Source organism: Crocodylus siamensis, chromosome 6 (assembly GCF_052110815.1).
Source record: "Crocodylus siamensis isolate JL-2025a chromosome 6, ASM5211081v1, whole genome shotgun sequence".
Taxonomy (NCBI): Eukaryota; Metazoa; Chordata; order Crocodylia; family Crocodylidae; genus Crocodylus; species Crocodylus siamensis.
Genome location: NC_143400.1, coordinates 98,327,255 through 98,343,827, shown reverse-complemented (window position 1 = coordinate 98,343,827; position 16,573 = coordinate 98,327,255). Strand labels below are relative to the sequence as shown.

Here is a 16,573-nt window from a genome sequence, read left to right as displayed (position 1 = left end):
AGGGCCCCGCCCCCCCGTCCCGGCCCCCTCACCCCGCACTCTCTTGCTGCCTCACCTCTTCCTGCGTCTCGGCGCCGGGCGGTGCCGGCAGGAGTCCCCCATCTCCCCCTGGTAATTGGCTGGGCCTCGTCCGCTGCGTTCTTGATTGGATAGTCTGCCTGCCACTCCTAGCCACGGGCCGAGCCTGCAGGTGGCTCCGCCCCTGCCGAGATGCAATTGGTCACGCCTGCCGAACTTCTTCTCGGATTGGCCAGGCGGCCCGCCACTCAGTGGGCGGGGCCTCGGCGAGCGTGGCCGCAACGGGAGCGCCCAGGAGCGCCGTGAGCCCCGCCCGCTGCTGAGGAGGAGGAGAAGAAGAAGGATGAAGATGACCGTGGACTTCGAGGAGTGTCTGAAGGACTCGCCGCGCTTCAGGTGCGGCCGGGGGGTGCCCCGGGACCCCCGCCCTCGGCGCTTATCAGCTGGGCTGCGCCCTTCTCTCCGGGGAGGCCCAGCCGCCACCCGCGCCCGCGCGGGGACCGTGGCCCGGGCCGGCCCCGCCGACCCTCGTCAGCTCGTGGGCAGCGGCCCGTGGCAGTGCTGAGCCCCGCGCAGCCCGCTCCCCCCCACGGTGTCGCGGGCCAGGGCCCTGAGGGGGCGCGCAGCGGTGTGGGGGGGAGACCCCTCGTGGCCTGCCGCCTCCCGGGGCAGCCAGGCCAGGCCGGGGGGCATCGTTGGGCCCCTTTGCGCCCTGGCTGCCCCGAGCACGGCCCGCACAGGCAGGTCTGCCACCTGTGCACAGCCCCTGTGGCCAGGCCTCGCTGCTTGGGGCGTGGAAGGGTCCCCTCCCCCCTCACATTTCAACGCCAGCAGGACCCTACGTCACTATCCCCCCTTTTTGCCCAGGCACTGCCCATTTGGGTGGGTGCGTGCTGGTGTCCCCGTGCTGTCTCTGTCGCACTTCAACTAGACCCCCGAGGAAAGAGGTGGAGCTGACGAGCAGCACATCCAAGCTCAGAGCCAGATCGTGGTGGTCAGTGGGCTGCTGCAGGGCGATCGCGTGGCTCACGTGTGTGGAGCTTGCTTGGGGAGAACAGGCGCAGCCGAGTAGCAGTGGCTCCTCTCCGGCTTCCCTGTAGTGGGTGATCCCTGCAGCATAGTGCAGCGCAGTGCAGCTGAGGTGTGGGGCCTGGACGTGTCAACCTCGGCTGTTGTCTTGCCCCCCTGGTGGGGAGGAGTTCAGGGATGTGGTGACTCACAGTCCCTGAGTCACCATCTCCCTGCCCCGTTTCTCCAGGTGTAGCTCAACACTGATGTTGTGGTGCCTGTTTGCATAGTTGTATAGGCTGTTTTCTTGAGTAATGAGCTCTGCAAATCTTAACTTAGCAGGCATCATTTGCAGAAGCATCCCTCTCTGACAAAAGTTATTGTTGTCAAAGGAGTGCATGTGCGTTAGTGCACTAGAAAGCACAGTGTTTGGAAGTAGAGCAGTGGAAAAAACCTTTTGTCAAACCCTACTCACTCCTTTTCAGCATCCACTCTCTGCCCCATGTGACAGGAGACATGGCAAGATGGACTAGGGTCTGACCCAGTCAGTGGCAGTTCTTATGTTCTCTGGGTTCGGAATAGAAAGATTTGAGGAATTGCAGATAAAGTAGTGGCACGCGCAAGTCTTGGAGAGGGAGTTGCTGTGGACCTGCAAAGTATCATGTGGAGGGAGAGCTCCACTGTCAGCCTGTTTTACTGAGTGTGAACCACTTCTGCAAAAACCACATGCTGCTAGGAGACAGGAAGCACTTGGGGCTCAGTGAGACACGAAGCATTTTCCTTCCTGATCCCCTTTTAAAATGCTGACAAATTGAAGGGCAGACAGATGCAAGGCACAGTTCTAGCTTGTGTGTACAGCTTACCGCAAATGAAGATGTTGCTTCAAGGAGGGGTTCCGGAGCTTGGGGAGAGCTGGCTTCGGACAGAGCTCTGTGCAGCAGGGACTTTTGGCAGAAAAGTGCTAGATAAAGAATTAAGATCATGCTTGCGTATGCTGAAAATAAGGGAAGAACCCAACCCAACTTTTAAACTGTCAGGGATTGGTTAAGCACTTAAAAAAAAAAAAAGTCTTTTTGTAACTATGGGATGATTTCCTTTGTAATATGTGAAACAAACGTAGCGTAACAGAGCAGAGAGGCCTTTTGCATTTAAAAAGGAGAAGCAAATAGAGAGATATTTCCACATCACCTACAAGTGAAATCTTAAGTGTCAGGTCTTGCTAAAAAAAATAAAAAGGATTCTGCTGCTTTTGTAACATTTAACTGTACCAGCCCATTAGAAAATGTGAATAGAATATTTCAATCTGAAAAATACAGTGGGAAGAAGTTATGGGTGCTTAGGGTCATTTTTATTTTGTTCGCTTCTGTCGCTGCTAATGAGAATTGTAGATTCTTGCTGTTTTGAAGGGAATGTTTGTTTCCTGAACTCTGAACTGCAGGACATATGGTGAGAGAATGAGGGAGAGAAAAAATACAGGAAAAATGTGTTGCCAATTAGTACCTAAAAGTGAAATAATTTCTTGTTTCTGACTAGTTTGTAGGTATTTCTTTTCCAGAATGACTAGTCAGGATTCTATGTTCATCTAAGATTAGCTAATGCGGTCTGGCAAGTCTAGTGTATGTAAATTGGTGACTTGTGTTTTACAGGTTGATTTTATTTTTAATTTTTTTACATTAGTCTTAACCTGGCATTAAATCTGGCCTACTTTATAAGTACAACTCAGAGACACGTCTTTTACTGGAGGAATGCAGGCCCCACACTGTTGCAGGATACCTCTGTTTAGCTTCTGAACAGATTTCAGTGAATGTTGTGGCAACTGTAAGCCTCTGGGAAGGGTACTCTAGGATCACAGGAAAGTAGTGCTGGAATGGACCTCACAAAGTCATCTACTCCAGGCACCTGCCCAAGACTATAAGCCGTCTCAGCTAAGTGTACATCTAACTTGCTCTTGAAAATGTCCAAGGATGGAGAATCCAGATTTCTCTAGGTACCCATTCTAATATTTGACCATCCTCATAGTCAAAAGTTCCTCCTCATATCCAGCCTCAGTTTCCCCTGCTGAATCTTCAGGTGATTGCTCCTAGTCTTCTTCGCTTTGGTCACAGAGAAAAGCTCATCTTCATCCTCTCTATAATTGTGTTTCAGGTATTTGAAGACTGTTATCAAATTCTCCTTCACTCTTCTCTTCTCCGGACCAAGTAATCCTTGTTCTTCTAGCCTTTCCTCATAAGTTTTGCCTCCGTGGCCCCTAATCATCTTTGTTGCCCTTTCCAATATGTTCACATCTTTCTAGAAGTGTGGGGCCCAAAAGTGGATACCATGCTGAAGCGGGCAGTTCGCCTGCCTTGCTCCCACCCAGCAGCAATGGTACCTGCTTGGCGGCCTGCCTGGTGCACATGCTGCTCTGCTTCCCCCCTGGACTCTGCTCTGGTGCTTTAGACCAACTGGCCAGCCCAGACTGCAGAAGCCAGGAATGTTCAGATTTGCCCAGGATGGATGGTCGCTCTGGGTATGATCCAGTGTAACCCCCAGGGTGTTCTCTGTAGTAGTGTAGTCGAGCCATTCATTCCTGAGTCTCTGTTTGTACGTGCACTTATTTTGTCCCAAGTGCAAGCCTTTACTTCTCCTTGTTGAATCTCATCTGGTTCACTGTGGACCGTTTTTCCAGTCTATTCAGGTCCTTTTGGATTCTACCCCTGCCTCCAGAGTGTCTGCAACTTTACACCTAACTTGGTGTCATCATCATATTTGCTAAGCGTGCATTCAGTCCCGTTGTCCAAATCATTAATGAAGATATTGAATAGTACTGGACTGAGGACAGACCCCTGGGAACCCACCTTTGCTACCTCCTCTCAGCTAGACCTTGAGCCATTGATGGTTGCTTGTTGCGTGGGATGATCCAACTGTTTATGTATCCACCTTACGGTTCTTTCATCTAGTCTGTATTTCCTTAGCTTGTTGATGAGAATGTTATGAGAGACAGTGTCAAAAGCCTTGCTAAAGTCAAGGTGTACCACATCCATTGGTATCTCTCCATCCAGAGTCTGTCACCTTATTGTAGAAAGAATCATGTTGGTCAGGCGTGACTTACTCTTGGTAGATCCAGGTGGCTGTTCCTGATCACAAATTCATGCTGCTGCTTTTTGCCCTGGTGCACGCCTCTGCTCATGGGGTTAGCATAGGGAAAAATGCTGTGGATGGGGTAGGAGAGGCTGGGGCCAGCTTCTGGGCTGGTCTCAGCAGCCTTACCTGGGGACCTGCCAGAGCTCCAGCAGTAGTGACCCGGGTGTGTGGAGCCTGACCAGCAGCTGGGGTGTGGCCCGGGCTGACCATGCTCTGGTTTCTGGCAGTGCACGCTGCTGTCACGTGTGCCAGCTCACTTTTTTTTTTGGCGTGGATGTTTTTGATACTGGGGTCTCCTGGTATCACCCCCCCCCCCCCCGCTGTGGTGCTAATTAGCAATGTGGCGAATGTGTATTGTATGTGGCTTGTGGTACCGCAGACGGGTTTGCGGCGCCACAGACTGCATGTGCGTGCTCATCTGGACGCGTCCAGTATGTTCTGTTCTTTATAAAAAATATGGAAGTTCTCTTTCTGTCATTTGTTGGGATCTGATGTATTTTTACTAGTTTTTAGGGCAAATTGACTCATTTTCCATATACACAGAAGAATATGAATGAAGTATCTTTATGGCTATGTTTACCGCATCACAGAAGATTAAAGCAAAGTGAAGCAGTATTCTTTATTCCATTACAGATCAAAGAGAGTAATTAGTCTTAATTTCACGGGCTTCAGATAAGACATAATGCAGCATAAGGATACTAAATCCTTGTGCTCGAGTCTGTTGGGAATTCTCAATGAGTTCTCAGTCTCTTCGCTGAAAAAATGAAAATTCTTTTTATAGCTTTTGGTTGAAACCTACTATTTTATAACTCATGTTTTTGTGACTTTTGCCATTATATTTAGAGAATTTAGTGGTTCTTTTATACATTGTCCTTTGAAAAATATGAATTGATGTCCAGATTATTTTCCCCCTGCCCTCTAACTATAGTTTGAAATAATTTCTGCCCTAATTGGAGCATCATCCACCCTTTTGTCACTGGAAGGCTGAATTAAATCTTTCCCTTTTCATTAGGTTTGTCTGAAAAGACCTTCGCTGCATGGGATACTCTTGCCTTTTCCTCCATTGCTTTTGGGGCAAATCTTTTTCTTCTCATTGTGGAATTGAAGCTTAGTTGATAGGATCCACTGACCCGTGGAACAGTAATTTGTCAAGCTAAAATCTAGGTTATTTAAGAAAGCGAGCCGCTTACTTACAGTATCTTATATCGGGGTACTGAATGTCCAGCGCACAGGTCAGATCTGACCTGCAGCCCTGTGTCATCTGGCCTATAGGGCTTCTCATGGGTCCACCACTCACCTACTGAAATTTGCCAGTGGGTGCGTGGTAGCACCGCTCACCTGCTGCCAAATCTCTGAACACATTGGGAATCTCAGGCCTTGCATGTTGGATCTAGCACCTTATCCCAGCACGCAGGGTGTTTTCCTGCTGTGGGAGGCAGTGACACTGGTCCCCAATCCTGGCATGTGGGCAGGCAGAAGGGGATGGTGCCAGGCCCTGGGACCCAGTCCCAGCATGCATGGGGCATAAGAGGACAGTGTAGGGCACTTGGGTCCCAGTCTCTACATAAGTGGGAGGAGGGGATGGTGCCAGGGCCCCTGGGACTCCATCCATGTGTGCAGGGCAGGGGAGGGGCGGTGTGGGCCCCAGGGCTCATTCTGGCTTGCAGACTGATTCCACTTCACTCATCTGACCTGCAGGGCCACTGACCTGCAACATCACTGCCCTATATCATGTGTTTCAGTGGGGTCTCTGTGGTTTATACACTGCTTTGTGACCTACTACATTGGGATGCCCTGCACAATACATGGTTCAATCCCTTGCATGTGCCCTAGGTATGCAAAAACACCCTCAGATTGGCACATAGTGTGACTTGGTATGAAGGACAAAATTGAGACATAGGCAGAAAAACAATGAACTAGTATTAATCAAATTCAGTGGATTTACCACTATTATTTGAATAGGCTGCTTTGATAGTAAACACAGGATCAGTATTGTAAGAGGAAAGTGATGTGTTTACCTCCCAGTGCTCAGTTCTGGTCCTTAAGGGAACAGAAATCCAGGAAAGCTTGTCCTTGGCATCTTTTTGATATAGTGCTATGGCAGTGTGCTTGCTGTCAATGTATATGTTACAGTATCTAGTATTCTGTCATTGTAATGCTGCAGATATTTACAGTACAGTATGGCTAATATTGTGCACATGTAATCCTCTTAAATTTGTGAGGTTGTTAATGGGCTTAAAGTTAATCATTTGTATGTGATATTAGGATTATGGTCTAAAATAATTTACGTATATATACATGAAGTATCTGAATTAAGTTGGAATGGTGATGGTTATACTCTATGTTGCGTGGATGCTGACACTTTGAACTTTCACTCATTGAAAAATTGTAGGTGTTCAGCTTTTGTACACTCAGGCTCAGAGAGATTTTACTCATGATGTGATAACTTAGAACCTTTTTTAATTTAATCCAGTTCTTTCAAAATGTCTTTTCATTACAGACAATGAGAATTGGAAGTGACCTCAGGAGGTCACATCTAGTCTAACCCGCTGCTCAAAGTAGCACCAGCCCCAACTACATCATCCCAGCCACGGCTTTCTCTACCCAGGTCTTAAACACCTCCAAGGATGGAGACTCCCCACCACCTCTCTGGGTAGCTTGGATCAGTGCTTCACCACCCTCCTCATGAAAACCTTTTTCCTAATATCCAACCTAAACTTTGCTTGCTGTAACTGGAGTCCATTGCTCCTTATTCTGCCATCTGCCCCCACTGAGACCAGTCCAGCTCCATCCTCTTTGCAGCCCCCCTGCAGGGAGATGAAGGCTCCTATTAAATCCCCCCTCAGTCTTCTCTTCTCCAGTTTTAATCAGCCCAGTTCCCTCAGCCTCTCCTTACAAGTCATGTCCCCGAGCCTTCAACCATTTTCATTGCCCTCTGCTGGACTCTGTTGAATGTGTCCACATCCTTTCTGTAGCAGGGGGCCCAAAACTGGACACAGGATTCCAGATTGCTCCCCAGTGCTGAACAGAGGGGAAGAATCACTACCCTTAATCTGCTGGCAACACTTTTGCTCCTACCAGGTGCAGCTCAGGATGCCGTTAGCCTTCTTGGCAACAGGGGCACACTGCTGGCTTCTATTTAGCTTCTTGCCCCCTGTCCCCCCAGGTCCTTTTTTGCAGAGCTGCTGCCTAGCCCATGGCCCCCAACCTGCACTGGTGCAGGGGATTGCTCCGTCCTAAGTGCAGGACTTTGTACTTGTCCTTGTTGAACCTCCTGAGATTCCTTTTGGCCCAATCCTCCAATTTGTCCAGGTCACTCTGAATCCTAGCGTTGCCCTCCAGTATATCTACCACTCCCCCCAGCTTGGTGTCATCTGCAGGCTTGCTGAGGGTGCATCCATCCCGTCTTCCAGGTGATTGATGAAAACATTGAATAAAACCGGCCCCAGGACCGATGCCTGGAGCACTCCACTTGATACCGGCTGCTTACTAGTCATCGAGCCATTGACTACTACTCCCTGAGGCCGATGCTCCAGCAAGTCTTCTGTCTACCTTACAGTCCATTCATGCCGCCTGTATTTCCTTAGCTCGCCTGGAAGAGCATTGTGGGAGACCGTATCTAAAGCCTTGCTAAAGTCAAAGTCCATCACATCCCCCGGTCTCCCCTCATCCACAGAGCCAGTTGCCTCATCATGAAGGCAGTCAGGTTGGTCAGGCATGACTTCCCCTGGTGAATCTGTGCTGACTGTTCCTGATTGCTTCTCCTCCAAGTGTTTAGAAATGGATTCTTTGAGGATCTGCTCCATGATTTTTCCAGGGGCTGAGGTTTGTCTGACTGGTCTGTAGTTCCCTGGATCCTCCTCCTTCCCTTTCTTGCAGATGGGCACGATATTTGCCCTTTTCCAGTCATCTGGGATCTGTCCTGATCGCCACAAGTTTCCATAGATGATGGCCAATGGCTCTGCAATCTCATCAGCCAACTCCCTCAGCCCCCTCGGGTGCATCCCATCTGGCCCCGTGGACTTGTACACATCCAGCTTTTCTAAATAGACCCTGCCCTGTTCTTTCACCACTGAGGGCTGCTCACGTCCTCCCCAAACTGTGCTGCCCAGCGCAGTAGTCTGGGAGCTGACCTTGTCTGTGAAGGCTGAGGTAAAAAAGGCACTGAGCTCTTCAGTCTTTTCTGCCTCCTCTGTCACAAGGTTGTTGCGGCCCCCTCCCCTCCCACTCAGGAGGGGATGCACACTTTCCCTGATTCTCCTCTTCTTACCAATATACTTGTAGAAACCCTTCTGTTACCTTTTATATAGGATATATATATGGATATACCCAACATGGTTATTCTAGCAGGTATGATTTATGGTTTTTATGTTGTCTTCTCTGCATATATTAATTGGTAATGGCCCAGGACAGTTTGCATTTTATGTGGGACCTGCATGACAGGCAGACCAGGGCACATTAATATTAATTTTCAAAATTTTTTAGGGGCCCTGCGGGCCGTATAGAATGTCGTGGTGGGCCACATCCAGCCCCCAGGCAGTATTTTGTCCACCCCTGGATTAGAGTCTGTGGAGCTTATACAGGGAAGAACTGTGACATTTTGAAATGAAGAAGCTGCCAAGGGGAGGTTCAGTCGGGGTGAGAAACAATATAACAGTGCCCAACATCTAATCTAGAACATCTTGGACTCAGATGTTACCAACATCCTTTTCACGCAAGGGAGCAGGGCTTAATAAGTCCTAACTAAGAGATTGGTGATTTCAAGCATATTATCTTGTGTTTACATCTGTGTCCAGTTCTGGACACCACACTTCAGGAGGGATGTGGACAGCATGGAGAGGGTCCAGAGGAGGCCACTCGCATGGTCAGGGGGCAGCAGGGCAGGCCCTACGAGGAGAGGCGACAGGACCTGAACCTGTTCAGCCTCCACAAGAGAAGGCTGAGGGGGGTCTAGTGGCCTGTTATAAACTAGTCGGGGGGGGGGGGATCAGCAGGCATTGGGGGAGTCCCTGTTCCCCTGAGCACTATCAGGTGTGACCAGGAATAATGGTCACGAGCTGGCAGAGGGTAGATTTAGGCTAGATATCAGGAGGTGCGACGTCAGGGTGGCGAGGATCTGGGACCAACTTCCAAGCGAAGTGGTGCTGGCTCCTACACTGGGGGTGTTTAAGAGGAGGCTGGATGAACACCTTGCTGGGGTCATTTGACCCCAGTACTCTTTCCTGCCATGGCAGGGGGTCGGACTTGATGATCTACTCGGATCCCTTCCGACCCTAGAAACTATGAAATTCTGCTTGTGTGCGCTTTCTAAGTAAAGCTTACCAGTTTAACATTCAGGCCTTCTGTATCTGATAATTAGAAAGTGTTTGGGGAGAGTACCTCACTCTTAATCATTGGTCTCATACTTTTTGTGCACTATTTACATCAGTGAATAAAATTGTGAAGTTTTTAGAAATACATGGTAATTTCAGTAACTCAAAAGAGTATTTTCCAGACTTACTTAGGATTTATGTTACCTTTTTTAGCAAGGTATTTCATTAAAATCCTAAGGATTATGCCCTCTACCATGCTGTAGTTTGGACTGAAAAACATATTTGTAATTTATTTGGCAGGAGATTATGGAAAATATCACAAGGCAGGATAAAGATCAAGTGATTCAAACGACACTGGCCAAACATTTGGTTGTGATTTTGCAGTTAGCAGTTTAATATTCTAGTCAAGCTGTTTTCTTACAGGCACTTTTTGCAACTTGTGATGAGGTGAGCACATGATTAAGTTGCAATGTAAAGATGTTTAACGTGGTCTTTAATAGAATACACTCAGTATCAGACAATGTTTTGCCCTGAATCATCTTAGTGGCAAAATGCAAAGTCCTCAAACTTCCCATATAGTTATCACTCATTGAAATCTTGAGCATTGGCTAAATCTTGAAGACCTTTTTTAAAAAAGAGAAATGATAATTTTCATGTTACTCTTTGTCACTGAAAGGAGGGTAGCAGAGTCTTAAAATCATATTGCTGGTAATAACATAAATGGATTAAAACAGTTTTTTTGGATACACTGTTTATATATTTGCGTAAAATTCAGCAAGTGTTTTTTTAAATTCAACTTGCTTCTACCTGATGTATACATTTAGAAACTGCTTTCCCCCTCTGTAAGAGGAAGCTGATGTACTCAGCTTGCTAAACAACTGGGTGGCATGGCATACATAATGAGTACATAAATATTGGTTTCAGCCTTCCACTGACAAATATAAATGAGTTATGTGGATAATCTGAAATCTGGATAATTTAACTCTAAATTTTCCTGTTTTTTTCTGAATGCTTGGTTTTAGGATAATTACAGTATTTCTAAAATTATTTTATCCTACATTATTGACTTAACTCCAACTCTGTGTGTGGGGGGGGTTGTCTTGGAAGTTTATAAAAAATAATTGAAAAGTGAGTTTACAATGAAAATATTAAAACATATAGGATCACTGCATAACTGTCATACGATTAAAACAATGGCAGCAGGTGAAGTGCTGAGGATTTGATTTTAGCTAAAAATTTAACCTGATGCAACCAATTTTTCTTGCTGAGAGTTTGCAAATACTTGGTAAAAGGAAGATTGATATTTCGGGGCAATAGAACTATTCTTAAAATTCAGGTTAGCAAATGCATGATCCATATTTGTAAATAGGTTTTCAATATCTTGAGATCAGCATAGTATTTCATATCAGTAAAATTATTTACAAAGTTTAAATGATTTGTTTATTAGGATTTCAAAGAAGGCATCTCTTGTGTGGTTCTTTGGCACTGCACAGTCTGGTCTGTGTTGAAGCATTCAGAGCGACTGAAGTGTGCTGGGAGTCCTGGAAGCTGTTACTTGCATGTTTCCAAAGTCTAAAGCTGACTTGGTAAAATTCCTTTTGATGTTCTGAAGAAAATTTCTGCTTCAAAGAAACTTTGGAAAGTGGCAGGTGAAAACATATTTTTTAGAAAAGACTTTTTCTTGCGATATTCAAGAAAAAGCTGGCAGCAAATTGAGGAGACTCAGTTGCACAGTTTGACCGACTGTCAAACAGCGTGTAATCCTGAAAGTGTTAGTCATGAGGAATGCCACTATAGGAAGGACAGCAGCTGACTCTGATTATGGATGCCTTGTTTTCCCTGGCCTTTTGTGGTCTAATTGTATAAATAAGGTGGTAGAAAAGCAAAGAGGAATATACCTCTTCTGCTCGTGCTTGTAGGGAGGCAGTTAGACAGGCCAAAGCTACCATGGAGCTGAGGATGGCAACCCAAGTAAAAGACAATAAGAAATTGTTTTTTAGATATATAGGGAGTAAAAGGAAGGCCCAGGGAGGAATAGGACCCCTGCTAAATGGGCAGAAACAATTGGTGACGGACAGAGGGGACAAGGCTGAACTCCTCAACGAGTTCTTCGCCTCAGTGTTCCTAAGCGAGAGGCACGACAAGTCTCTCCCTGGGAGTGTAGGGAGGCAGCAGCAAGGCACCAGACTCCCATGCGTGGACCCTGAGGTGGGGCAGGGTCACTTGGAAGAACTGGATGCCTTTAAGTCGGCAGGCCCGGATGAGCTCCATCCGAGGGTACTGAAGGCACTGGCCGACATCATTGCAGAGCCACTGGCGGGAATATTTGAACGCTCGTGGCGCACGGGTCAAGTCCCGGAGGACTGGAAAAGGGCCAATGTGGTTCCCATTTTCAAGAAGGGGAGGAAGGAGGACCCGGGTAACTATAGGCCAGTCAGTCTCACCTCCATCCTTGGCAAAATCTTTGAGAAAATCATCAAGGCTCACATTTGTGAGAGCCCGGCAGGACAAATTATGCTGAGGGGAAACCAGCACGGGTTCGTGGCAGGTAGATCGTGCCTGACCAATCTAGTCTCTTTTTATGACCAGGTCACAAAACACCTCGACGCAGGAGGAGGGGTGGATGTCGTATACTTGGACTTCAGGAAGGCCTTTGACACGGTATCCCACCCCCTACTGGTGAACAAGTTAAGGGGCTGTGACTTGGATGACTGCACAGTCCGGCGGGTGGAGAATTGGCTGGAGGGTCGCACCCAGAGAGTCGTGGTGGAGGGGTCGGTTTTGACCTGGAAGAGTGTGGGCAGTGGGGTCCCGCAGGGCTTGGTGCTTGGACCGATACTCTTTAATGTCTTCATCAGCGACTTGGACGAGGGGGTGAAATGTACTCTGTCCAAGTTTGCAGATGACACTAAGCTATGGGGCGAAGTGGACACGCCGGAGGGCAGGGAGCAGCTGCAAGCAGACCTGGACAGGTTAGGCAAGTGGGCAGAAAACAACAGAATGCAGTTCAACAAGGAGAAATGCAAAGTGCTGCATCTAGGGAGGAAAAATGTCCAGCGCACCTACAGCCTAGGAAATGACCTGCTGGGTGGCACGGAAGTGGAAAGGGATCTTGGAGTCCTAGTGGACTCCAAGATGAACATGAGTCGGCAGTGTGACGAAACCATCAGAAAAGCCAATGGCACTTTATCGTGCATCAGCAGATGCATGACAAATAAGTCCAAGGAGGTGATACTTCCCCTCTATCTGGCGCTGGTCAGACCGCAGCTGGAGTACTGCGTGCAATTCTGGGCGCCGCACTTCAAGAAGGATGCGGATAACCTGGAGAGGGTCCAGAGAAGGGCCACTCGTATGGTTAAGGGCCTGCAGGCCAAGCCCTACGAGGAGAGATTAGAGAAACTGGACCTTTTCAGCCTCCGCAAGAGAAGGTTGAGAGGCGACCTGGTGGCTGCCTATAAGTTCGTCAGGGGGGCACAGAAGGGAATTGGTGAGTATTTATTCACCAAGGCGCCCCCGGGGGTTACAAGAAATAATGGCCACAAGCTAGAAGAGAGCAGATTTAGATTGGATATTAGGAGGAACTTCTTCACAGTTCAAGTGGCCAAGGTCTGGAACGGGCTCCCAAGGGAGGTGGTGCTCTCCCCTACCCTGGGGGTATTCAAGAGAAGGTTGGATGTGTATCTAGCTGGGGTAATGTAGGCCCAGCACTCTTTCCTGCTTATGCAGGGGGTCGGACTCAATGATCTATTGAGGTCCCTTCCGACCCTAGCATCTATGAATCTATGAATCTTAAGGTTAGCTGTTGCTATGGTGGACAGGCCTTCTCCAGATTGCACTTGTACTGCAGTGGGAGTTGGGTGCAAATTGTCATTCTCAGAGGAGCATTCTGGGCTTGTTGCGCAACACAGCGGGAGGAAAAGCCTTATGTTCCAGCCTTGGCAAAGTGTTTGAGAGGAGTATCATTTCTTGCTGAAACGGGTGGATGAAAAGACCTATGTGGTGAATTCCGTGCTTATAAAGACGTTTAGCTGTTTAATGTACAAATCCAAATATTTGAGTAGTAGGTTGTTGATAATGCTGAAGGATAAGATAATTGTTTTGTAACCAATATTTTGATGTAATAGTTTGCTTTGAGCATCTAATTAAATTTATAAATATTTTGATTTGATTTTTGTCAGCAGATTGTTTTCAGTATATTTTTGTCAGTATATTGTTTTTCTCTGCTGTGATTTCAGATCATTTTACTTCAAGTATTTGCTGTCAAACTGCCAACTTGATTACTATTTACTGTTCTCTGTGAAACTTGGTTACATTAGTAGCCTGAACATTAAAATACAATGTTCTAAGAAAGTACTCCTGGAATTTAATTATTGGCTTAATAGAGGGGTAGCAAATGCCAGATAGATGTGCTGAACATCATTCCTGTTTTGGATAACTTATTTTTCTTGCATGTTTGTAGTGGATTTTTAATGGTAATTTAGCTTTATTTGTCTTAAAAACAAAAATACTCATCTGCTTTGGATAGAACATGAAATATTGTGAAGAAAGTTGCATCTGAATGTGTTGTTTAAGCCCCAGCCCCCCAACCCAGACAGCTGAGTACATGTTCAAGGATTTGAGTGATATGGGATATTTTGGTCTTTTTGCCAAATTGCCAGTGAAGTATAACATTTTTCACACTTGTGTACTGAATAAAACATAAGAATATTAAAGTACAGTCTTGGGGTTATGGGAAAAATAGAAGGGGTGCGTGTGTATGTGTTAGGGAAGGACGACCATGATTTTTTTTAACTGCATTTTATCTGACTTTATTATTCAGAAGTATTGACATAAATCCATATTAAAACGTTTGAAATGTTAGGGTTTAATTTCAATACATAAATGAAAACGATAACTATTTAAAAAGCTAAAACTAAAGGTATAAGAGAAAAAAGCACAAAAGAAAAAAGGTATAAAGCTTAGTAGATGTCTAGAGTATGAGAGGGATAGAGGTGTACTGGGAGATGCGCACTGGGTCACCTTGGACTATGATGTATCCATCGGTATGCTTGCTTCCCTAGGCACTGAATGCTCTGTGAACTTTTCGAGCATAGTTTGAAACATAAGTTTATAATAAAAGGAAGCATTCTGTAATTTAAACTTTTTGATTAGGTGTATTGAATACTCTAAGTGTATAAAAACAAATGAACAAAACCCCCAGGAATAAGAGTATAATGTGCCAGTAATGTGTCAACAAACTATAGTCAAACGAATTGGAAATCTTGTTGTATTCAGCACAGACTCCACCTGTGCTACCCGTAGTCTGTAGTGAAGGAAAGAGACTGCCCCACGTTGTACAAGTAAACACATGCAGGACCTAGCAAATAACGGATAAGATCCAGTTCTCATTGATCCTAGCAGAAACTTTTCCGTTGATATGACTGACCAGGCTCTGGATATACAGAGCCCAGTTGCCCCTCTCTGAGCTCTTGACGTGAGCCTCATATTATTTAGCTCAGCCTCTTGAGACCTTCCCGATGGAAAGATACTAAAAGCGAATGGGAGAGAGGCAGTCTCACAAAAAAAACTAGAAGCTAAACCATCTTGGGGCCCATACACACTGAGTTTTAGGCATGTGTAACTTTTTTAAAGCCACATTTTATTTTTAGAGTTGCACAAGTTAATGTATATGTTCACTGCGAGTATATTGACACAAAACATTGCGAACTGGTGGTGGATCTTTATGCTTACACTTGGATATTGCACAGAGAAGGCATGCGAAGAAATGAAAGTCAAATTCTTCTCTTATAGTTGGGCATGCAAGTGAACAAATAACTTAAAATGATTTGAAAAATTGTAATTCAGAGTAGTACTAACAGTTGGTCTCCATTATTTTGTTATATGTAGGTGACAGTTTAGATCTACTCGTGATGCAGTTAGTAATGTTTTAGAACCAAGTCATTTGTCTCTTCCTTCCTCAACTGCTGTCTTAAAAACCAAACTGGAAATGTTGAGGATATTTTGTTTGCATGTGAGACTGAGCTTTGCATTATTTAACAAGAGGCATTACTAAGCAGAGAAGATTTGAAATCTGTAGTAGCTTAATTGCTGCTATTTTCTGTATGAAGTTGGACCAGAGTTCGAAAACTGAAGTATGATGCTGTTGCTGTGCAGCAAATGTTATAGATCTCAGGTTGCAAAGAAATACATCGATTCCAAGGAAAAGAAAGCCTTGTTAACTGGAATATTTCTGTTGTTTATAGTGTTCCTGGCTGCTTTATTGCAGGAGGTGGATTGTGTCAAGAATGAGGCAAGGGTTATAACTGTTCTTCTGGCTAGGTTGGGTCATGGATTTTGTGTCTGATGCACAGCAGATTGCTTAAACCGAGTTTTTGCACATGGCCCTTAGCTATGTGTTCCTCGTTTCCCAGGAGTCCCATATGAGATTGCTCCCCTACTTCTGCAGCTCTTGCAGTGGATAGGTAGTAGTCAAAGATCCTCAGCACCTCTGAAATCTGGAGCCTATTTAGTCACTCAGGTTGGGTATGCAAAATTAGTGGACTTATTTATCAGCTTTGGATGTAATCTTTCTTTACTTTAATTCTTTCCCTATAAATGAGAATAAGAATTCCTATGTCCCTCTGGAAGAGGGGAATCGATGCATTAATGTTTGTGGGTGGCTGCATGATAAACACCATAGAAAAGCTAGTGGGGAAAATGAGTGGTTTTCTTTCTTGTTGTAGAATTTGGTTAGTGCAGTAAATATAGCATGGGGTTACACATTCTTTGAGAATAGAGAGAAATGTGCAACAGCTGCCTTCTTCCTTGAACACTTTGTTTTGCACTGAAGGAAGCAGAAATCCTCTGGGAATGGAATACGTGATCATGTGATAGTTTTCTTTTTTTATATAGTGCATAAACACATGAAGGCAAAATTAAACTTTTACAGCCTGCCTTAATTCTGGTGTTTCCTAAACACTCATTCCCTTGGCGTCCTCACTCTGCCCCTGTGGGCTGCAGCCTCGGGACAGTGATGCTGAGCCGAGGCTCACCCCAGACTACAAATGGCTCCTTTTCTATTGCAGCTTCCGGTATTCATAAGCCTAGGAAGTCCTAACTGCAGGCTGCACCCC

The 16,573-nt window shown here is 46.0% G+C and overlaps 1 protein-coding gene across 3 annotated transcripts in view; it reads left to right on the top strand.

The window, feature by feature from the left end:
* Window positions 1–259: 259 nt before the first annotated feature.
* ACAP2 (ArfGAP with coiled-coil, ankyrin repeat and PH domains 2) overlaps window positions 260–16,573 on the top strand; it is a 116,837-nt gene continuing 100,523 nt past the window's right edge. For 2 of the 3 annotated variants that reach the window (XM_090053587.1, XM_090053588.1), the window contains exon 1: window positions 261–414. In XM_090053587.1, coding sequence (XP_089909713.1) covers window positions 362–414 — 53 coding nt within the window. In that variant the 5' untranslated portion in view covers window positions 261–361. Of the gene's footprint in view, window positions 415–16,573 lie in introns of all 3 variants that reach the window. The other variant, XM_090053586.1, reaches the window with a different exon arrangement.